Here is an 18961-nt window from a genome sequence, read left to right on the forward strand (position 1 = left end):
CCTCTGAGTGAAGAAGTTCCTCCTTGTCTCACTCCTAAATGGTCTACCCCGTAACTTGAGACTGTGACCCCTTGTCCTAGACCACCCAGCCAGAGAAAATATCATCCCTGCTTCGAGTCTGTCCAACCCTGTCAGAATTTTATGTTTCAATGAGATCTCCTCTCATTCTTCTAAACCCCAGTAAATACAGGCCTAGTTGACCCAATCTCTTCTTACACCAAATGTTGATGCAAAATGTGGACTTCCTTCTTCAGATCAACAAAATTAATGGGCATATTTAAGAGTCTTAACTAAATGTATTTTGTTCCCGTTTCTATTTGCAATCCTTGTGGTAATGGGAAAATGCAATGTATTAAAATATATTAAAACCACACGATTACTAAGTCCCGTTAGGAAAATCTCACCACACTCAGTTTCCTCGTGGTAGAAAAACTGGCTGTTCATCAGCTACTGTCAAAGATCTTGGTTCTTCCAACATATTTTTTTTTAGAAGTTCTAGCAATGATAATCAATTTTTGCCATTTATATCGAGATAGAGATGGCAGAATTTCAATTGATTCAAAGTTCAATAGCCTCCTAATGAATATTTTCCAACGTTCATGATTCAAATCAAAGCAAGTCCTAGACAATTTAATTGCAGAAGTTATTGTTCGAGTAATTGACAAAAATATCATATTCTTGCCAAGAGCCCTTGTTAAAACAACATCAGCATTATTAGTGATTTTTTTTGTAGATGCATGTGTTTTCTCTGAAATCTATAGAAGCACAAAGTCATATTACGAGACATGTGTTATAACTCTTACGTACCTGGTGAAAATATATCTGGGTTGAAGCGAATATCAAAAGACGTATTGCTAACAGAACCAACAGCTTTGTAGGCATTCAGAATAACCTCCTTACTCTTTGGGTCAACTGTAAATATCAAAGACAAAACAAAGTAACTCCTAAAAGCAATGCACATTAAAAAAAATCGCAGCAAGTGTTCCATAGAAACACAATGAAGTAACCACCTTAAAAAAAAAATCGAACATGCATTTCAGAAAATGTCATTAGTAGAAGGTGATGAGCAGAAAATGCAAGTTGGTGTTAATTACATTGTCCCAAGGGTCAACTCTCAGCTTCATCTGAAAGACCTTTTTTTTAAAATAAAAAGCCAAAGAGCATAGCCTTTAGACAGAATTCACGTTGATTTACAGGCAGAAGGCGGTAATTCAGGAATGAAGATATTTCACCCACAGAATTAGTGTTGAAAGCAATCAATGCCATCCTGATTAAAGAACCACCACCACAACTATTAGGAGATCACAGCTGTTCAACAGAACAGCTTCCAACAAAGTACCTGCTCTGTCCTCTGATGCAATGGACTCTGCAAGATCTCTAGCTTGATCTAATCCAGAAAGGTTTTCCTCAGCCTTACCATCTTCAGGCACAGTTTTGTTGTTTTGCACAGCCTCGGTTAGACAAGAGCTACCATTCTCGGTCACAGTGGCACAATCCTTCTCTTGCTTGTTGGCCTTCTGTTGCATCAGCTGCAAGGCAGCCAGCTTCATGAAAACAAGATACCTGATTGGGGTGGGGGGGGAGGGAGGAGGAGGAGGAGGAGGAGGAGGAGGAAGCAAAAGGGAGTTACTGACTTCATTGATCATTATCAATGCTAAAGTGGCCAGTGACCATTAAAATAGCGATTCTTTGAATACAGACAGTCTGTTGATAATTAGCAGTTAACATACAACATGGCAATGGAAATGGAATTAAGAGTGGGACGTCAGAAGCTGACTCCACAAAGTCACCTAGTGTCTGGAACGCACAACTGTACTGCGACAGTTGACATAGCAAAACTGAATGGGAGATGTTGCCAGTACTTTATGATGGTAAATGTTGAGACACACACAGCGCCATGACACATGCACACGCGCACACAGCGCCATGTCACACGCATGCACTGTAACAACAACTTATTCAGAGTCCATAAAACATCTCAAGGCACTTCAGTAATGTAATTGCACTATGCAGTCTGACACTGAGCCACATAAGGCAATATTACAGTAGATGGCCAAAGGCTTGGTCGAAGTGGTAGGTGTTAAGGAATGGCTTAAAGGCAGTGTGAGAGTGGCAGAGAGGTTTAGGGAAGGAATTCCAGAGCTTGGTGGTCTTGGCAGCAGAAGGCATGGCCACTAGTGCTGGACTGATTAAAATCGGGGCTGCTTAAAAAAAAACAGAATTAAGGGGTAACTGGGAGGGTTTTCGGGCTGGAGGAGATTAAAGGGATAGGGAGGGGCAAGGCAATCAAGGATCACTTACCTTCCACACTTCCCAGGCTCATGCTAACATAGTACAAGGAGCATACTCACTAAAAATGCAGAAGGTAAGATTTATTGTGGAGGCTAATGATGGTTAGTACAGGCCAGCTAAAGTTAGTCTGACTTGTTGATCAAATGCATCTAGATAATTAAAAACTATATTCTATTCCAAGTTGGTAATTCTTCTGTCACAAAGTGAAACTTGCTGAATCGTGTCCTGAAAATGCAGAGTATTTGAGTGCAACAAATTAAAAGCATTTGAATATTCACTATGATGGATTGCCTAACATCATCCTGCAGAGACAGGTTGCTTCCTCATTCAACCTATTCCCCAGAGAGGAAATTAATTCCTGACCATGGGAATGACGTTTGCTTCTCAGCCTTTTGGTGCTTTCTGGGCAATCACCAGGAGACACCAGAGTTGTGCATTAGTGCTGCAGAGGGGGAACTCTCAGGTGTTCATTCTCTTCACACTGTGGGGCAGGGCCGATGCAGAGGAGAGAGTGGCAAATGGAGATGACATTTACCCAAGTTGAAGAGATGGAAATAAGACCACCCATCCTGCAGCTGAGAAGACAGTCGCTCCCATTAAGAGTCACTCAGTACAGCGCCTCAACCAAAAGCCAATGTGCCCCATAATATCATGACCAGAAATTCATGCATAATTCTGCACTTACCTGTGTTCGACAAAGGCTTCAATTAGCTCCTGCCTCAGGCAGGACAGCCTGTGCCTGTGTTCCTTCGGAAAGCCCATCTTGCTGCATTCCTCCGGGAGCTCTTCGCCTTCCACTGGCAGGAAATTCAAGTCTGGTGGGAAAGTGCGCAGCAAGTCCAAGATGTAATGGCGGCTGTCGTTCCCAATAATGCCTTTGCACTCGACAGAGGAGCACAGTTCCACTTCCTCGTTCTTGTCGTTAAGTACATTGTGCTTCTGGATTTTGAGAGGCCTTGCTGTCTTCTCCAATAACTCTAGGTATTTGGGGTGAGACACAACCGTTTTACCAAAGTCTATGGACCCATATATAACACTCTGTTCTTGCTCCCGTTCCAGAATACCAGGAATGATCGACTGCGCGGTCACTCTGTAACCCCTGTAGTCCACAACCACAGTCCCCAAAGTATAAAGTCCTTCTACATCAACAGCGTTGTAGGCCCGAACTCCATTCAGGTCATTGGTGGGAGCCACGTAGGCTGCATTGTCCCCACCAAAGTCCTTGTAATGGTCACGGACATCAAAGCCCAAGCTGAAGAAGATGTTGTTCCAAATGAACATTTGCATTTTGGTTTCTTCGCCTGGATTAATGGCCATGACATTCCCGTCGATCACGGCCATTGCACCTCGTGTAGCAGCTGCTGCAAAGTCACTGTGCACCTTCAGAAAGAAAAAGCAAACAGTAAATTTAAGTGTCATCACTGCAGTGGACACGCAAATTATGGTGACCAAATTATAGCTGGCACACAGTGGCAAGGAAGCATGCTCTCCTTTCACCACTGCAGGACAATGAGGCATCAGGCTTCTGTTTAACTGCGAGGCTCCTGGCAAATACTTTTGGGTGATGTTAAAAAGCAGTGCCTAGGCATGAGCACACAACACAAAATTACACATAGTTCTCATGCAAGTTGGAACTAAATGGATAGCCCCATTGAGAAAAAACCAAGGTATAAGAATGGAACATTGATACAATAGGAGGTGCTTTGTCTGGTTCTCAGCCCTCTACTTCTTTACGATTGGGCGCAATGAGGCACCCGGGATTCCAGGTACTGCAAGATAGGGGGGACTCTCCCGACTTATATTCATTCCTGTCTTGTTGGGGAGGCAACTGATTTCTATAGTTGGGGAAAATTCAAGTTTGGACCCTCACCCGGATACGACACATTGATGCACTGCAACATGGAACCCCAGGCTATCATTTTTAATCGCAAACTACACTTCCATTACTTTGGATGGCAGGTACATGGGAAAAAAAAACTGCACAAAAGCTTTGATACTTGTCAAAGTAACCCGACAATCGATAGCAGATCAGAGGAAAGCTTTGAATACACAACGATGCAGAGAAGCGTCACGTTTTAATTATGAACAAAAAATGATTAAAAATTCAGCTTTACCTTGAAAATTGCACGCTCGCGGAGAAGCCTTTCGGGGAGGTTCTTACGTGGGAGCTCTCTGGTTGTTTGCAATTCTTCATTCCAGTCCCTTGTCTGGAGACACCCAGAACAGATTGTGAGGAAACTTATATAAAAAGGAGAGTATTCACTTATAGTGATTGCAACCCTAAAATAGTCAACAAAGTCAGCGAAATCATACTCTGATCAAAAAGACATTCAGGGAGCCCCAAACGTTTACAAGTGAACCAGATAACAGGGTACATGGTGGCTAGCAGTGACCCCGAGTAGATTGCAAGCTCTGTTTATATATTTAGTTAGCATCTTATTACATCCTCCGGATGTCCCAAAGCATTTAAATCAAAGAATTATTTTTTTTTAAAAAAAGGCGTAGAGCTGTTATGTAGGCAACTTCTGGCAGCCAATTGAGACACGAGTTGTGGCACACATGGTTGAGGGGTGAATGTTGGTCAGAACACCAGGAGGAAGCTCTGTTCTTTTCTGAATAGGATTCTTTACACCCTGGTCTCAGTTTACCACCTTATCAATATACAACAGTGCTGCACTGAAGGGTCAGCCTGGATCATCTACTGAAGTTGGCAGCAGGGCTTGAGACCGCACCATTGCGACTCCAAAGTGAGAGCACTACCAACTGAGCCAAGCTGGCAAATGGCATTTCTTTTGCTTTATGGCAGATGGCAAGTTCCCTCCACTCCTCTCCTCAGTGGCACTGAGGTCAACTGTAGCACCCTGACAGCTACCCTGGCTGTAAACACATTCCCAGTAAAAAGGTTGAACCCAAGGATCTGTGTAACTCTGCAACACCTCCAGTCCTTCCTTGTACATAAGTATGAAGTAAAAGCAGTGTGATTTTCTTACTCAGAAAGCTCTGTCAATGTATTACCGTCAGATGCCGCAAATGTACAAACTCATCTTTGTCTTCGGTTTGACACTACACAATTAAAAATTAACCCATAGCATAAATTAACCTATACATGTTTATTTGCATACAGTAGTTGTAACCAGATCATTGGAACACTGCTGGGTGTTGAAATGGTGGTCTTGAAAAAGCAGCTGTGTGCCGTCTTCACAGTTACGGTGAAATAAAAACCAGGATTTGCAGCACAATGAATATTTGATAATGAAATGAATACACAGCACGAGTTACTTTTAAATGCCAAACAACGTGAGTGAGCTATTAAGCAGAGAGATGTTCAAAGCAGGGCCAAGGTTCACTAGGCTGCTGATCTAAGCATTAATGTGAACAGAGGCCAGGCATCTTTCCACTGAAGTGGGGGAGTCAATAAGGGAAGCAAAATCGGTGTGATAGCAACCTGAGTGCAAGTCGTCTTTCATCAGGTGGCATCAGGGTGACTGGGATACACAACTGCACAGAGACAATTTGGTTGGAGAATAAAGAAAAGAGGAAGGCTGTAATAGGAGACAGACTGAGGCTGTTACACTTTGGCTTGCTATAGTGCATTGATCAGTCTTGGTACCTGGCCTGGTATATGCTCCTCATACCCCAAACGTGAAGTGTATGCATCTTCTGCGCGGACACAGTCCATGGCATGCTCCACTGTGGGTGCAGTCCAGCTGTACACTTGGAAAGGAGTTGCTATCCTTTCAAACGGGTGTCGCTGAACCCTATGCATCAAATGGTACACAAGTTAGTAAACCAGGGTTCAAATATTTTACTGTACCACCCCGCGCCCACACCACTAACATCGTATTGTACCCAACTAAACAGCAAGTAGGCTCATCTCAAAGGCATCGTGGAACTACATTCATTTCAAGATCACGTGTAGCCAATTCCAGATGCAAAATATCATGCAGGCACCACTGTTCAATATAATTTTTATGCAGCTCCAGTCCTGCAAATAAGAACTATCTCCTCTGTCCATTAGGTCAGGTTCTGGAGAGTGCTGACAGGCTTAGAATGGGAGAATGGTGCAGAGCGATCACTTTGGCGTCACTCTCCACAGAACTGAACTGCACAAAATAAAAAGCATGTGAAGTATTGTATTCTGCCAGGATAAAGATCTGGCCCCAGGAATTCAGGAACATCCAACACAACTAAGACTTAAACACATAATCACAAAAGTGCCATATATCATTAAATAGTCATCATCCTACAGTGTTTTAATTTGTTCATGAGATGCAGGTATTTTGGCTAGACCAGCATTTATCGCCCACCCCTAGTTGCCCTTGAGAAGGTGGTGGTGAGCTGACTTCTTGAACCGCTGCAGTCCCATGTGATGTGGGAACACCCACAGTGCTGTTGAGGAGGGAGTTCCAGGATTTTGACCGAGCGACAGTTCCAAATTAAGCTTTTGCTTAAGGTACGCCAAATTAAATATTAAATGAACCACAGAAGCTTCAATGTACTTCAGGGTTCAATGCATGACTTACAACTCTATATTTAGAATGCTTGGAAGCAATTGCATAATTGCGCAAAATATAGTTTCAGTAATATTTAAGTGGCTGCCTCGGAAAATCTACAGTGCATCAGAGACCTGAAGCAGGCTTTAGGCTCCTTATTTGCCTGTGTACATGGCTGGCTTAACACCTACTTCTAGTATGGGTAAATGGCACCACTCATTTCTCTTTGCCCAATATGGCAGGTGATGCACTTCGGTTGTAACCATGTGCAACCTTCCTGTCTTGCCATTTTGAGGTCACATAGTGCCTGAAAAGCAGGTGCAATGCAGACCAATTTAATAATAATAACATGTACTTGTACAGCGCCTTTAACATAATAAAACTTCCCAAGGCACTTCAGAGGGGCATTATAAAAGAAAACATGACACCAAACCACGCAAGGAGATATTAGGTCAAGTGACCAAAAGCTTAGTCACAGGTAGGTTTTAAAGACCGTCTTAAAGGAGGAAAGTGAAGTAGAGAGGTGTAGGGAGGGTATTCCAGAGCTCAGGTCCTGCGCAGCTGAAGGCACGGCCACCAGTGGTGGAAACATTAAAACGGGAATGCTCAAGAGGCCAGAAGTAGAGCAGCACATGTATCTCGGAGGATTATGGGGCTGGAAGAGGTAACAGAGATACGGAGTGGCGAGGCCACGGAGAGATCTGAAAACAAGGGTGAGAATTTTAAAGTCAAGATGTTGCCTGATTGGGAGCTAACATAGGTCAGCGCGCACAGGAACAAAAGGTGAACACGACTTGGTGTGAGGTAAGACACGGGCAGCAGAATTAATCCCCTATAAAACCATGCTACTCCATTACAATGCTCCAAATACCTATCTATAATGGAATTCACAAAACTCTACACTGCTTTCTTTAACTGTGGCTTAACCAATGTCTTGTGCAGATTCGTCAACTCCTTGTTTTTGTATTCAGTCCTGTTGTACACAAGCCTCAGAGCCCAATTATCTTCCTCCATCTTAGCTCTGTAGTAATGTGCTTTGTTTGGCTGCTAACTCCATGATAATAAACTGGGCCTCATGCTGTAATTGTAGGCTTTACTGGAATTGCAGAGGAAATGAATCACTGAACATGGCAACAAAACTCAGAGTGATTATTTTCACATTTGTGCTTTTTTTCTGGGGACAGTCAAAGACGTTTTCATACCCAAGAGGCTTTATTTCCCCAATACAAAAGCAAAGTACTGTGCATGCTGGAAATCTGAAATAAAAGCAAAGAAATGTTGGAAAAACTCAGCAAGTCATACCCTTATGGATCATGTCCCACACACCACCATCACTATCCCTGGGTATGTTCTGTCCCACTGGCAAGACAGGCCCACCAGAGGTGATGGCACAGTGGTATGGAGTCAGGAGGGAGGTGCTCTGGGAGCCCTCAACATTGACTCTGGCCCCAGCGAAGTCTCATGGCATCAGTTCAAACATGGGCAAAAAAACCTCCTGCTGATTACCACCTACAGCAACCCCCCACCCGCTCAGCTGATGAAACAGTGCTCCTCCATGCTGAACACCATTTGGAGGAAGCACTGAGGGTGCAAGGGTGCAGAATGTGCTCTGGGTGGGGGACGTCAATGTCCATCACTAAGAGTGGCTTGGTAGCATCGAGTTGGCCGAGTCCTAAAGGATATAGCTGCTAGACTGGGTCTGCAGCAGGTGGTGAGGGAACTAAGAGGGAAAATCATACTTGACCTCATCCTCACCAACCTGCCTGCCGCAGATGCATCTGTCCATGACAATATCGTAAGGGGTGACCACTGCACAGTCATTGTGGAAACAAAGTCCTGCCTTCACATTGGGGATAACCTCCACTGAGTTGTGTGGCACTACCACCATGCTAAATGGGGTGATTTTGAACAGATCTGGCAATTCAAGACTGCTGTGGGCCATCAGCAGCAGCAGAATTGTACTCAACCACAATCTGTAACCTCATGGCTCAGAATATCTCCCACTCTACCATCATCATCAAGCCACAGGATCAACCCTGGTTCAAAGAAGAGTGCAGGAGGGCATGTCAGGAGCAGCGCCAGGCATACCTAAAAATGAAGTGTCAACCCTGTGAAGCTACAAGCAGGACTACTTGCGTGCCAAACAGTATAAGCAGCAAGTGATGGACAGAGCTAAGCGATTCCACAACCAATTAATTAGATCTAACGTGGCAGTCCTGTCACATTCAATCATGAATCGTGATGAAAAATTGAACAGCTCACTGGAAGAGGCGGCTCCACAAATATCCCCATCCTCAATGATGTAGGAGCCCAGCACATCAGTGCAAAAGATAGGGCGGAAGCATTCACAACAATCTTCAACCAGATCAGCTGAGTGGATGATCCATCTTGGCCTCCTCCAGAGGTCCCCAGCATCACAGATGCCAATCTTTAGCCAATTCAGTTCACGCCACATGATATCAAGAAATGGCTGAAGGCATTGGATACTGCAAAGGTTATAGGCCCTGACAATATTCTGGCAATAGCACTAAAGACTTGTGCTCCAGAATTTGCCGCACCCTTAGCCAAGCTGTTCCAGTACAGCTACAACACTGGCATCTACCCGGCTACGTGGAAAATTGCCCAGGTATGTCCTGTACACAAAAAGCAGGACAAATCCAACCTGGCCAATTACTGCCCCATTAGTCTACTCACGATCATCAGTAAAGTGAAGGAAGGGGTCATCAAGTGTTTTCAAGCGACAATTCCTTAGCAATAAGCTGCTCACTGATGCTCAGTTTGGGTGAACTGAATTGGCTAAAGACTGGCATCTGTGATGCTGGGGACCTCTGGAGGAGGCTGAGATGGATCATCCACTCAGCTCATCTGGTTGAAGATTGTTGTGAATGCTTCCGCCTTATCATTTGCACTGATGTGCTGGGCTCCTACATCATTGAGGATGGGGATATTTGTGGAGCCGCCTCTTCCAGTGAGCTGTTCAATTGTTCACCACGATTCATGATTGAATGTGGCAGGACTGCCACGTTAGATCTAATTCATTGGGTCACTCAGCTTCTGACCTCATTACAGCCTTGGTTCAAACATGGACAAAAGAGCTGAACTTCAGAGGTGAGGTGAAAGTGACTGTCTTTGACATCAAGGCAGCATTTGATGGAGTGTGGCATCAAAGACCCCTAGAAAAACTGGAATCAATGGGAATCAGGGAACTCTGCTGGGTGGAGCCATACCTAGCACAAAGAAAGATGGTTGTGATTGTTGGAGGTCAGTCATCTCAGCTCCAGGACATCACAGCAGGAGTTCCTCAGGATAGTGTCCTAGGCCCAACCATCTTCAACTGCTTCATCAATGACCTTCCTTCCATCATAAGGACAGAAGTGGGGATGTTCGCTGATGATTGCACAATATTCAGCACCATTCACAACTCTTCAGATGCTGAAGCAGTCCATGTCCTAATGCAGCAAAGCCTAGACAATATCCAGGCTTGGCCTGACAAGTGACAAGTAACATTCGTGCCACGCAAGTGTCAGGCAATGACCATAACTAACAAAAGAGAATCTAACCATCGCCCCTTGACATTCAATGGCATTGCCATGACTGAATCCTCCACTATCAACATCCTGGGGTTTATCATTGACCAGAAACTGAACTGGACCAGCCATATAAATACTGTGGCTACAGGAGTAGGTCAGATGCTAGGAATCCTGTGGTGAGTAACTCACCTCCTGACTCCCGAAAGCCTGTTCACCATCAGGCACAAGTCAGGAGTGTGATGGAATACTCCCCACTTGCTTGGATGAGTGCAGCTCCCACAACACTCAAGAAGCTTGACACCACCCAGGACAAAGCAGTCCACTTGATTGGCACCCCATCCACAAACATTCACTCTCTCCACCACCAACGCACAGTAGCAGCAGTGTGTACCATCTACAAGATGCACTGCAGAAACTCACCAAGGCTCCTTAGGAAGCAACCTCCAAACTCACGACCATCTAGAAGGACAAGGGCAGCAGGTACATGGGAACACCACCGCTTGGAACTATCCCGCCAAGTCACTCACCATCCTGACTTGGAAATATATCGCCATTTCTTCGCTGTCGCTGGGTCAAAATCATTCCCTAACAGCACTGTGGGTGTACCTATACCACAGGGACTGCAGCGGTTCAAGAAGGCAGCTCACCACCACCTTCTCAAGGGCAATTAGGGATTGGCAATAAATGCTGGCCTAGCCAGCGACGCCACATCCCATAAGTGAATTAAAAAAAAGGTAAGAAGAGTCTGTGGAGAGAAACAGAGTTAATGTTTCAGATCGCGATGACCTTTTATGAGAACTCTACACTCCCTTGCTAAGTTAGTTAACGGGAAACAAAAGCATATTTCTCAAGTTAGTTATGTTTCAGGAATGTACGCAATTATAAGAAACAAAAAAAGACAATTGGCACCAGTCTCTCACCTTTTCTTTTGCAAGGTGGCAAAATTCTTTTTGAAAATAGGACTGATCTGGCTCAGCAACTCCACCAGTGAATGGCTAAGGAAACTGGGGTTTGCAGGCTTGGGGTTGAAACTGTAGGCTGTCGACCTGTTCCAAATAGAAAAATCAGTGTTGTACTACAGGTGAAAAATATATTGCATTTAAAAAGTTATGTAAGTTGTTTTAACATTGCAGATTTAACTCAAGCAAAACTACACACACAGACGCATACATAAAAATACACTTCCTGGACCCAGAGATTTCAGTCCTCAATTTCCTTCAGGAAGGCTCTGTACATCATCTTGCTTGTGTTAAGTGGTCGTTTTACCGGATATTTTTTTGTCTAGCTCACACCCAGTGCTCATTCCCACCATAATAGCGTGCAGCAACTAACACTATCCAGACTCCAAAAGACAGAGATAACTTAAATATGCCCCTCCTGCAGGGACCTTGTAGTCAAACTGTACAATGGCTTTACAAATATAAATGTCATTTTAATTTGTGTTTTCAGGAATTTACAAAGAAACTGAAGAAGCAAATGTCAGATCAGAGTCACAAACTCTCTCAGTAGAGGTAATGGTGGTGTAGGTCAGTGAATTACTCTCATGCAGGGAAATAGAGGGAGAAAGGGGATGAGGAGGAGAAAGGAGGGAGGGAAATAAAAACATAGAGGGTCATCTCCACCGGGCCACTGCTGCATACCTTCTGCCAGCATGGACACAGACTGCTGGCATTCCATTCAACTGGGTGTGCTAGTTATGAGTAGTTGTTTGGTGGTACAGAACTTGAGCATTGCTGAAAAAGGAGACATGTCTAAGCTTTTCATCTTTCACTCATCAGGACACTTCGCAAGAATAAAAACACGCTGATTCGTTGGCACTCTCTTCACAGACAGTATAAATTGTTGTTTTGTGCTTATATTGGCATACTTGCAGGGTATGCTGGTGAGTACAAGACAAAAAACTTAGACACATCTCTTTTTCAGCAATACTCAAGTTATGAGTGTTAGCTTGTGTGAAACTGCAACAGGTGCAGTGGTTAGGTGCAGGGCAATGGCCTCCCCTGATTCAGTGATACAGGACTCGCTATATCTGCAATTGCCATAGTCTTCAATTCTGCAAATCATTCCCTTTTACTTAAATAGAGAGTGGGCAACAACTGGCTAATTCGGAACTCACTTGAATTTTACAGCCAGTTAAACCAACAAATACAAACTTTCCCACCCACTTAGCAGCTGCAGTTGTTCCTTCAAATCAGAGTTGAAGTGGGTAGCAGGAAGCAAGTACGGATCAAGGCAGTCGCTGGCCTGCAAGTTCCAGTAATGAGGTTTTTTTTTGCAATCAAGCTTACTGGTTTATGTCATAAATTCCCCACTTGGGGAAACTTTCCCAATGGAGCAATTTCCAAGCAGAAATCAGATGCATTACCCTCTTTCCCCGCATAAAGCAAGAACAAGGGAAGAGGAGATAAATAAATCTACAATGAAAGGGAGAAGCCACCATGGAAGCAAACACAGACACACACAAAACTTACTGATTCACGTAGAAACCTCGGGTTGAAGCAGTGATGCTAACATGCCGATCCTCCATGGTAACTACGTACAGGTACATCAGATCACCATGCATCTTGCGGTTACCTGGTGGAGGATTCCAGCCACTCATAGTTAACACTTTCAGGCACTGCAGAGGCTGTGGAAAGGGAGGGAAGCAGGTTAAAATCACAATTCTTATACAGCTACGCAACTTATAGTATATTTACATTGCACCACATGACGAGCCTTTGCAACAAGATTACGGGGACGCATTAACTGTGCATTTATACACACAGAGTTAGAGTAAGTGATTTAGCATATCACAATATCCCACAAATTTTTGAAATTTACCACACATGACATGATCTGTTATCAGGGTGCAGCAATTCTGCATCAAAATTTCTCACAGCACAAAAACAGCCCCAACCGAAATGTTAAAAAAGGCATCCTCTGTGACTATGGTGCATTAATCTTCTCCACGTCATTTGATACAGTCGACCACACCACCCTCACCCCTATTGTTTAGATTGGTGAAAGTGCTTCCAGTGGCTCCACTCTGACCAATCACAATACAGCAAGAGCATCTTGCTGTATTTTTCATCTTTCCACCCCAGGATTTACCTCTGGAGTTCCTCCTCTTCCTCATCTACAGCTCATCTGACAGCCAACCATGGATAAGTCACAGTTTCTTCCAGGTAACCATCGAGAAGATTGATGTCATCATTTTTGACTTCCACCTTTAAACGAGTCATCAATTTGCCCCTTTCCCCACCAATTACCTCAGGTATTTCCCCAGAATCAGCCTTAGCATCCTACCTGACCCCAGGCTCAGCTTTTGATCCCATATCCTCTCCAGTACAAAGACCATCTAATTCAACTCTCAATGTTCATCACCTATGCCCCTAATGCAGTTCCATTCTGCTGAAACTCTCAATGCCTTTGTCACCTTCAGACTTGACTGTTCCAATGCTGTCTTGGAAAGCCTGCTATCCTGCGCTCTCTCCGTAAACTCCAGCTTCTCCAAAACACTGCTGCCCATGTCTTATCTCACACACCAATTGCCTCTGTCCTCACAAATCTACAGATTGGCTCACAGGGTCCCCAACACCTCAAATACAAAATTCTCTAGTTGAAAACACTCCTTCTTCAACAGCTCTTCCCTACCTCTTCCCGCACTACAATATCCCCCAGCTCCTCAAGCTTTCAGTTCTTATGACTTTTGGCCTCTTGCATACATTCCTTCCTCTTTTATTGGCAGCTGTGTCTTCAGCTCCTTCCCTAAATTCCATCTCTGTCTGGCCATTAAAACTCATTTCTTACACTGAGTTTTTTTGTCACATCACCTAACATCTGCTTCCTTGGACTCAACGCCCGTTTTAAAATGATACCTCCGACCTGCCTGGGGACACTTTTCCAACATTATAAAGGTCCTATACAAAGGCGAGATGCTGAAAATGTTAGTTCCTAAGCAATAACAAAACATTTCCCACCACCATCTTCTCAAGGGCTATATTCTCCACTTGCTTCAATGAGTGTAGCTCCAACACTCAAAGAGCTCAACACCATCCAAGACAAAGCAGTCTGCTTGATCGGCATCCTCCGCCGTCCATTATCTTAAACATTCACTCCTTCCACCACCGACAGCAGCGTGTATCATCTACAAGATGCACTGCAGCAACTCACCCAAGGGTCCTTCGACAGCACCGTCCAAACCCGTGATCTCTACCACCAAGGAGGACAAGGGCAGCAAATGCACGGGAACACATTCACCTGCAGGTTGCCCTTCTGACCTCCTGAGCCACACATCATCCTGACTTTGGAACTGTAGCACTGCTCCTTCACTGTCACTGGGTCAAAATCCTGGAACTTCCTCCCTAACAGCACTGTGGATGTACCTACATCACATGGACTGCAGCGGTTCCAGGCAGTGGCTCACCACCACCTTCTCAAGGGCAATTAGGGATGGGCAATGAATGATGGCCTTGCCAATGATGTTCACGTCCCAAGAACAAATTTTAAAACATGATGTAGTACTAAGCACATTGTTTGTCTTCTATTATCTCTCCTACTCCTAATGCACTAGTTGCTCCCAAGCTTCCTGAAATGCTGACAGGTTTCTGCTGAGGGATAGAATTGCAGGTTCTGTAACTGGCCTCAGCAACCTCTGCATTCAAGGTGTGGAAAGCATGGCCATGGTTCCGGTTCCTGATTACAGCGTGCGCTGTGTGCACGTGTATGCACGACAGACATGGTGTAAGGTTCCACTGTGTTGTATGGTCGCCCGCTGCAAGCATATTTCCGACTAAAACCTATAGTCAAATCAAACTTCCCCATTGCAACACCCGTTACTAAATTCTTTACTTGCAAGAGAATTATAAACTGCAAACTGAAACCAACTGCACGCTAGATATTTGATCAATTCCTTTTTCTAAAAAAAAGAGAACTGTAAATAATTCAATTTGCAAGAGAAATCTCTTAGCTACTTCCAACGCTTCTGAGCCGTTCATCTTCTAGTTTGAGCACTTTAGAGGTCGCCTCAGAAACATGTCCTTGACAAATAAAAGCTTGCACAAGCTGTAACATGTCTAGTTTCCACACCCCCCTCTACCACCCAGTACTACATTCGATGATTAACTAACCTGGCCATGCAGCGACATTGTTCTCTGTTGAACAATGAATATCCTGATTCATCTGAAGTACATTAGAAGTTACAACACGGAAACAAACCAGTCTTTCTAAACCTTTACCATCCACACAACACAAGTCCAACTCATATTATCCTCCCTGTTGCCTTATCCCTTCACCCACCTGTACAATCTGATCTTGAATATTGACTCTGCCTCAATCGTTTAAACCCTGGAAGTGAATTTCCCAGCCTCACAGCTCTCTCATGGAAAGAAGTGTCTCCTGGTCTCTGTTATAAATCCCATCCATTTAATCTGAAGTCCCTTAACTACTGGAAACAGACTGCTTCCACTTATGCTGTCCCATCCATTCATAACTTTAAAATAATCCTGCTAAATTCATTCACAGGAAATTATGAAGTGGGAAATTTCCCATTACCTAAATATGACAAGTCACAACATACTAAAGTTCCTGTGACAGTTTACAGTACTGGCCAATACCTTAATAGAACCTGCACCAGTGCTCACAGCTCACCTTTATTTTAAAAACAGATCAAACACCACTTCAAGATAAATAAGTGCTTTTGTGTCCTATCATCAACCTGAAACGTTCACACTGGTCCTCTCTCTCCAGATGCTGCTTGACCTGCTGAGCATTTTCAGTATTTTTCCATTTCAATTTCAGCACTTCCAGCACCTGCAATATTTTGCTTTTGTTTTACCTTTGCATCCTTGGTCTGTGGCTGGAGAAAGAGCAAAGGGCGTTCCTTGCTGCCAGGGAGAATGTGTTCTGGGGGCGTGCAGTCAATTTGCTCCAACTCAGAGCCTTTTCTTTTGCGTTTTCCAGTCTCTGAAAATAATTTTTCAAAATTGCAATAAAAATCAGTAACACTACTCCTTTCCATCAGAAGCCACAATAACCGCTTTATCCACTGCTGCCTTTGCCCACAGTGACCTGATCCCAGTAGAATAAAACCGATGGATTAGTTAATAATGGATCAGGGTTATCTTATATTATAGGAAAAGTCATTGTCAAAAGAATTCCCAGAACAAGCACTTTAATCCACAATTTACTTGCAGATATGACTTCTCTGTCCCCCACTGCCTTTTGAAACACGAGCTCCTGTCACATCTGTCAATCTCCAGCTGCAGAAATTAAACATCTGTACTTGGCTTTAACAGCTGAACGAAGCAGACTGGAGCTGCCTACCCTGCCCATCATGCAATGTCATCATATCATGGTCAACATTTCAGACTTCAGGGAAATAAAAAAAAAGTGGTCACTTCATAGTTCAGCACCAATATTTTGTCACGAGAGTTTAATAAAAAAGCTCTGACAATTTTCTCCTTTCCTAAAGGAGTTGCTTGAATACACCTCCACAAGCATCATTCTCTAATACTTCACTGAAGTGGCCATTATTCATGTGCAAGTCTTGACAGCCAATGGCACCAGGTTATTCAACAGCATCAAATACCCCAATTATAATCTGATGCCTGCGCACACCTCCAGTAAAGTGGGTAGACGGTGGGGAAGGTGACTGGATAGGCATCAGCAGCAGGACCCTCGATCACATTCAGCTATGTCAGTAGTGGCTCAGTTGGTAGCACTCTTGCCTGAACCAAGTTTCCAGGTTCAGGGTGTGAGCTCTAAAATCAAGGCTGGCACTCCAGTGCAGTCCTGAGGGAGTGCTGAAGATGTTGTCTTTCGGATGAGAGGTCAAAACGAGGCCTCACCTGTGTGATGCAAAAGATCCCATGGTGCCATTTTGAAGAACAGCAGAGGACTTATCCCCAGTGCCTTGGCCAATGTTGAGGCTGTGTTTTCTGTAACTGTAACTACAGGGGGTGCATTCACTGGACATGCAGTCGCATTCCCTGTGACCTCACTGCCAGCCACAGGTAGCTGCTTACACCAAAGAATAGGACCATCCATAATATTGAGCTGTGCAAATATAATTCAACAAGTGCAACATCAATGTGTTTTTTTTTCCCCCCATCATGGTTAAGGATTGCAGTTTTCACAGAAAACTGATTCCCAAAACACCAGTTAAAAATCCCAGGGTCACAATTGCAATTAGCTCCCTGCCCTGCTCACTGGCTGCCCAGCTCCCGATCCCTCACGGCCTCCCTCCCTCCCGCTCACCACCCTGCTCCCTCGCTGTCTACAGGCAGGGAGCAGGACGGTGAATGAAGAAGCCAAGGGTTGGGAGCTGGGCGGCGAGTAAAGCAGGTGAGTGAGGTGAGCAAGTGGGGTTCTGAGTGTTCAACCATGACATTAGCGGCATCACGCGTGCGCCCACGGGTGGAGTGGTTGCCGACTTCCCGTTCCAGGTGCACACTGATGATGTCAGCAGCACCAACTTCCTGTTCCTGTGTGGTGGCAGGAAATAGTGTTACATAAATGAAAGTCTTTCTCTTTATTCCTCTGCAGAGGCCAACTGCAGCCCTCCCTGGTGCCACCCCTACTGAGAGCAGAGCTGTCTCAGCACAGACCAATGATCTTTCCTGCTTTGTGAAGATTAACTATTAGCTGTATTAACTCACTAAACCATCTGGGAAGCTTGAAAAAAAATAAGCATGAGGCACCTAAAAACCTAGTGCTGCAAAGTAACGCATTACTTTGAGAAAGGATGGTACAGGAAGGTACTGATCTTGCATTTCAGGTAACTTGTATAGTCTGAACACAAATTACTAGAGGACAGCTTTTAAAATTAAATTTTTAATGCAACCTTCAACGCCCTGCTAGGAGCTGCATTTCTGCATAATCTCGTGACACCGTTTTAGGGATACACACACTTCCTTCACTTTCTCATACATAAACATCACTGTCAGTTCCCTTCTTACCTCCCAAATCTCCCTCAGTAAACATGCTCAGGAATGACAAGGAATTGCAGTCTACGCCATTGTAGGAATCGGACGGGTCCAAGCTCTTCAGAAGGTCTCGGATGTGTCGCACATGTATCCGGGCTTCACGGACAGTGTAGGGCTCTTTGGGAATACACACACGCAAAAAAAGCCACAAAGTGATTAACCTGCTCCAACTCAGCTCATTTTAAATGCGACTCGTGTTAAGATAATTATGGATGGAAAAGGCCATTCGACCCATCTTCCCTCATCAATCTAGAGATATACTAACATTCTCTTTCCCCATCTGAATGTAGCATCCAACTGTTTCTTAAATGATTCCAAGATATTTCCCTCCACTACTTGAAGTGGAAGCTCATCTTGCATGTTAATCACTATAGAGTCATAGTCATAGAGTTATAGAGGTCTACAGCACAGAAAAAGACCCTTCGGCCCATCAAGTCCCCGCCGGTCAAACACGTACCTAACTATTCTAATCCCATTTTCCAGTACTAGGCCCATAACTTTGTATGCCATGGCACCGCAAGTGCACATTTAAATACTTCTTAAATGTTATGAGGGTATCTCACACCCTTTCAGGCAGTGAGTTCCAGATTCCCACCACCCTCTGGGTAAAAAAATTCTTCCTCACACCCCCCCTAAACCTCCTGTCCCTTACCTTAAATCTATGCCTCCTGGTTATTGATCC

General features: G+C 44.3%; 1 protein-coding gene across 3 annotated transcripts in view; it reads right to left on the minus strand.

The window, feature by feature from the left end:
- The window catches only part of cluha (clustered mitochondria (cluA/CLU1) homolog a), a 106826-nt gene that overhangs the window by 30189 nt on the left and 57676 nt on the right, over positions 1 to 18961 (minus strand). For 2 of the 3 annotated variants that reach the window (XM_041197204.1, XM_041197202.1), the window contains exons 4-12: positions 18253 to 18396; positions 16131 to 16258; positions 12787 to 12941; positions 11236 to 11361; positions 5903 to 6050; positions 4407 to 4499; positions 2978 to 3672; positions 1340 to 1563; positions 808 to 912 (exon numbers count right to left, since the gene is read on the minus strand). In XM_041197204.1, coding sequence (XP_041053138.1) covers positions 808 to 912; positions 1340 to 1563; positions 2978 to 3672; positions 4407 to 4499; positions 5903 to 6050; positions 11236 to 11361; positions 12787 to 12941; positions 16131 to 16258; positions 18253 to 18396 — 1818 coding nt within the window. The remainder of the gene's footprint in view (positions 1 to 807; positions 913 to 1339; positions 1564 to 2977; positions 3673 to 4406; positions 4500 to 5902; positions 6051 to 11235; positions 11362 to 12786; positions 12942 to 16130; positions 16259 to 18252; positions 18397 to 18961) is intronic. The other variant, XM_041197203.1, reaches the window with a different exon arrangement.

The sequence above is a fragment of the Carcharodon carcharias genome, chromosome 10, assembly GCF_017639515.1.
Source record: "Carcharodon carcharias isolate sCarCar2 chromosome 10, sCarCar2.pri, whole genome shotgun sequence".
NCBI lineage: Eukaryota > Metazoa > Chordata > Chondrichthyes > Lamniformes > Lamnidae > Carcharodon > Carcharodon carcharias.